Source organism: Acyrthosiphon pisum, chromosome A2 (assembly GCF_005508785.2).
Source record: "Acyrthosiphon pisum isolate AL4f chromosome A2, pea_aphid_22Mar2018_4r6ur, whole genome shotgun sequence".
In the NCBI taxonomy this organism is placed as follows: Eukaryota; Metazoa; Arthropoda; class Insecta; order Hemiptera; family Aphididae; genus Acyrthosiphon; species Acyrthosiphon pisum.
This window is the reverse complement of record NC_042495.1, coordinates 71,855,264-71,859,520: the sequence shown is the minus strand read 5'-3', so window position 1 is coordinate 71,859,520 and position 4,257 is coordinate 71,855,264. Positions and strand designations below refer to the sequence as shown.

The window sequence follows — 4,257 nt, the reverse complement described above, 5'->3', positions numbered from 1 at the left end:
TTTTCTTTTGTTTTTCCCGGCGCTTTTGAAAACTACTGATAAATTTAAATTTTGACCTCCCCAATGCACCAACGATATTCACTTTCTGATCGAACAAGATACTGAAGTTGAAAATCGTAGCATTATTTCGACTACTTATCGTGTACACAGACACAAAAAAAATAAAAAAAAAAATAAAAAAATAAAAAAATAAAAAAACACACATCATTGTAAAATCAATACATTTATCGTTCCACTCAGAATCTAAAATATTTTATTTCTTGGGCCGTAGACCGTAGTATATAATAATCTATTTCTATAATTTAGTATAGGTACCAGCTATTATAGGCTCCACTCTGAATTACCGCGTATTGCCGCTGCATGCCCGAATATCGCGATAAGACATGACAATATTATTATACTTATATAATATTATTATTCACATTAATTATTAATAGTACCTACCTACTAAATACTGAGTATGGTTTATGGTCATCCGCTATCAGTATACTTAGTATTATTTCAGTATTCAATGATTTTATTTACTTGAACCAAAATTTTTTTTAAAAAGTACATTTTGCTGCGAGGCGCCGAGGTCCCTTTCACGATGAGGCCCGCGGAAAATCCCGCCTTCAATCATATGTAGTTCCGCCATTGATGAGATTCCCACATTACCGCCCGCTGGACTGAAAAATGTATTCATCAAATATTTATTATCATTTTCTATACATGATACAATTTTCAAAATATTTTGACTCGTTTTGAGCATTTATAGACATTTTAAATTGTTTATTCTATAAATGTCAATAATATGTTATTCGTTGGGTCAAAAATCTTGAAAATGTAATACAAGATTCTTATAAGTTGTTATAACAGTAGCCGATAAATATTAAATATCCGTATGCACCATTTTTAAAAAAAAAGTATTTAAAGTTCAAATGTTGATAAAATTTATCAAAATTTTAAAATTATTTTGTAGTTAAAAACTAAAAAGTTATAAAGTGTTAAATTTAACAGTTTATACTGTAACCAAAAAATCTAAAAAATATTTAAACACAAACATGGCATTTTAAGTTCAAATTTGGACGAAATTAGATATTTAAACCAAGAATAACGATTTTCGTAATTTGGTTGTAATTTAAAAATATTATTTGTGGGTAAACTTGAGACTTGACTTGAGTATACCTACTATTATATTGTATACACTATACGTCTTATTACAGGGTATACACAATAACATTTTCATATTCACTTTTTCCAATCATTATTGAATTATACGTTAAAAACAGTTAGTAATATTATATAAAATACATTATAATATAATCATACTAATTTTTAGATTTCACAAATATTCAAGACATTTTACGTGTTTTACCTCGTAAAAATTATTCAAAACCTAATTGACTAAATATATATACCTATATACATTAATCTAAAATAAAGTTCAAAATCAGTGATGAAAACATATAGTTTAATTACCTATACTAAGTCCATTTATAATATAATTTAATTTAGCAAGAAACTTATTCTTCCTAAAATACATAGAATATATAAACAAAGTAAACATTTGTTTGGTGGAAATTAGTATACCAGTGCAGGTTGTCTTATTTGGTGGGAAAGGGAAAAGTATAAAATAAATTATGTTTAGCTTCTTACTGCAGATTTGTGACCTTTAATAACATAATAGTTATACATATCTATACGCTCATAATCTATTACTATCTACCGATGTATATTTTCGGTGACTTTTTCGTACCTTTTTTTTAAACAAACTTTATAGAAAATATAAACTTAAGATTTTCATATTCAATCGCAAAGTTTTCAGAAAATAATATTATTATTTATAATAATAATAATAATAATAATAATAATAATAATAACAATAATAATATTAAAATATCTGTCCACCAGCTATTGAAATAATATCGATCCGAACAACTGTGCTTCAGCCAAAGGACCCGTCAATGTTTTTTGATATTCAAATATGTATATCTAAATAAGTAGTCTAGATATTGCTTTTTTATAATATTTTGATACTACCGTTTTATATATTCTAAAATGTTAGGCATATATTATTTTGGTTTAGGTTTGATTGTGTTTCAGATCCTGGTTATGCCCATGTGAAATTTTATTTTTGTGAAAAATCCTATATTATATTATATACGGCATACGCTGTATAGTTTTAGTCTAGCTCAATTCATGGACAAATCGGCGTCAGTGTACCCGACTTTATAATTATTGACCTAGATGGGCAATCACAAGAAGTTGGTTAGATTTAGCACTTGGTATATGTTTTAACGTGGTTTAAACTATGCTTACTATCTCTAAACATTTTTATTACATCTCTAAAAACAATCTTTGAGATTTTTATCAAATCCAATTGAGTAGTTTTTGAGTAAGTATACACACATACATTTGGTTTTAAGATACCATAGTTTTTTTATTCGAGGCCATAAGCTCGACAGACGACAATGATTGTGGATCTACGCTTAACTTTTTTTTTTAATACCACTCATGACAACTTATGAGGAACCTATTGTATAATTGTACATTTTCAGATTTTTTGACTGAGTCAATAATTAATTTTCAACATTTATAATAAAAATATCGAAATTTTCAAAATCTCTCAACAATTCAAAAACAATGAAAATATTTTGAAAATCTCATACCATGTATAAAAAATGAATTATAAGGAAATAAGAAAATCGATTTTGTCGAAAATCAGTTTTGCATAAAAATCCTTTTTTTATTTTTATGTTTTTCCCCATTATTTTAATAGTTATTAAGAATTTTTAATTTTGACCTTCCAAAAGTACCGCATCTAGATTCACTTTCCTGCCAGAAGAGACATCGAAGTTGAAAATCAAAGCATTTTTTATACTATAAATTAGGTATGTACAAATAAAAAAAAAACAGCACGTTATTATAAAATCGATACATTCATTGCTCTACCAGCATCTAATAGAATAACATATTTAATTAGAGGACTTTGCTCCTCGACTGAGCAGTTTTATTACACAACTGTTACCGTTCTATAAAACCTATAGATTATATTTTATTTTATTTTTTGTTATCGTGTTTTTACGTTATGATTTCATTAATTATCTTCTAATTTGTAGAAGAATATTATCAGAAAATAAACAACCATTTTTTAATTTTATTATAATTTGATAATGATGCAATTAAGAACATAATATTTTACATTACTGCAAATACGAACATATTTTAGTGTTGTGTAAAAGTGAATTCTTACGTGAAATGTATTAATTTTTTATTTTATTAAAATATGTTGCGGAGTTTCAAGTACTATAGCGGTTTTACGCTAGCCCGAAAAAAACACGTAAGGAAAAATATGTCCATTCAATGCTTCACATTGAAATATTGTATAATAATATATATTATATTCAATATTTTTCTAAAACATTATGTTTAAAACGTTTAACTAGACCGGGAAAGTGATAGCCATACGAAGAGAAGATCAATCCGTATGGGAAAGGAGAGCCCCGTTCGCGCCAGCCAATGTGGCCGAATTAACCAAGAACGGCGTCAAAGTAATCGTCCAACCGGCAAATAGAAGAGCTTATCCCGTTCAAGTATAAGTTGTATAATGTTTTAATATAAAAATATATAAATGAAACGGAAAATTTGCTATTTCACGACGCATGTTATTTGTATAATTATATGTTATGAATGTTTAATGATGTGAATATTTATGTATTTTAATAATGTGGTATTGTACATTTAACCGTCCGAGAAAAAAACCTTTACATCTTTAATGTGTTAGTGAAATGTACGAAAACGCATAATATTTGTGGTTTGGATTACTTATGTGCGTAATCAATTGTTTAAATTGCACAATTTAAACCTTTCAATAACCTTATAAATGATAATATGATACCTCGTTATATATAATAATATAGATACTTTCCTAATACTAATAAAGGTCTGAAAGTTGTCGACTTTTGCTTTTTATGTACAATTGTACAAGCGTATCTTAATACATGTTAAAATCGACGACCGGCCTTGACCTCAATATTATTATATTAAAAAATAGAACCGGGTTCTAATTTACTAATAAATTATTGCTCCATACACAATAATAGGCATACGTAAACGCCGGAGCAGTGATACAAGAAGACATATCCGAGGCGTCGGTGGTATTTGGAGTGAAACAAGTCCCTATTGATTTGTTGCTACCGAACAAAACCTACTGCATGTTTTCGCACACAATCAAAGCACAAGACGCCAATATGGCCCTGCTGGACGCCATTTTAGAAA

The 4,257-nt window shown here is 27.8% G+C and overlaps 1 protein-coding gene across 1 annotated transcript in view; it reads left to right on the top strand.

Annotated features, from left to right (window-relative positions):
- Window positions 1-3,147: 3,147 nt before the first annotated feature.
- LOC100166221 (alpha-aminoadipic semialdehyde synthase, mitochondrial) overlaps window positions 3,148-4,257 on the top strand; it is a 13,677-nt gene continuing 12,567 nt past the window's right edge. The window contains exons 1-3 of the mRNA XM_016802234.2: window positions 3,148-3,319; window positions 3,426-3,572; window positions 4,083-4,255. Of these exons, the coding sequence (XP_016657723.1) occupies window positions 3,266-3,319; window positions 3,426-3,572; window positions 4,083-4,255 (374 nt within the window). The 5' untranslated portion in view covers window positions 3,148-3,265. The remainder of the gene's footprint in view (window positions 3,320-3,425; window positions 3,573-4,082; window positions 4,256-4,257) is intronic.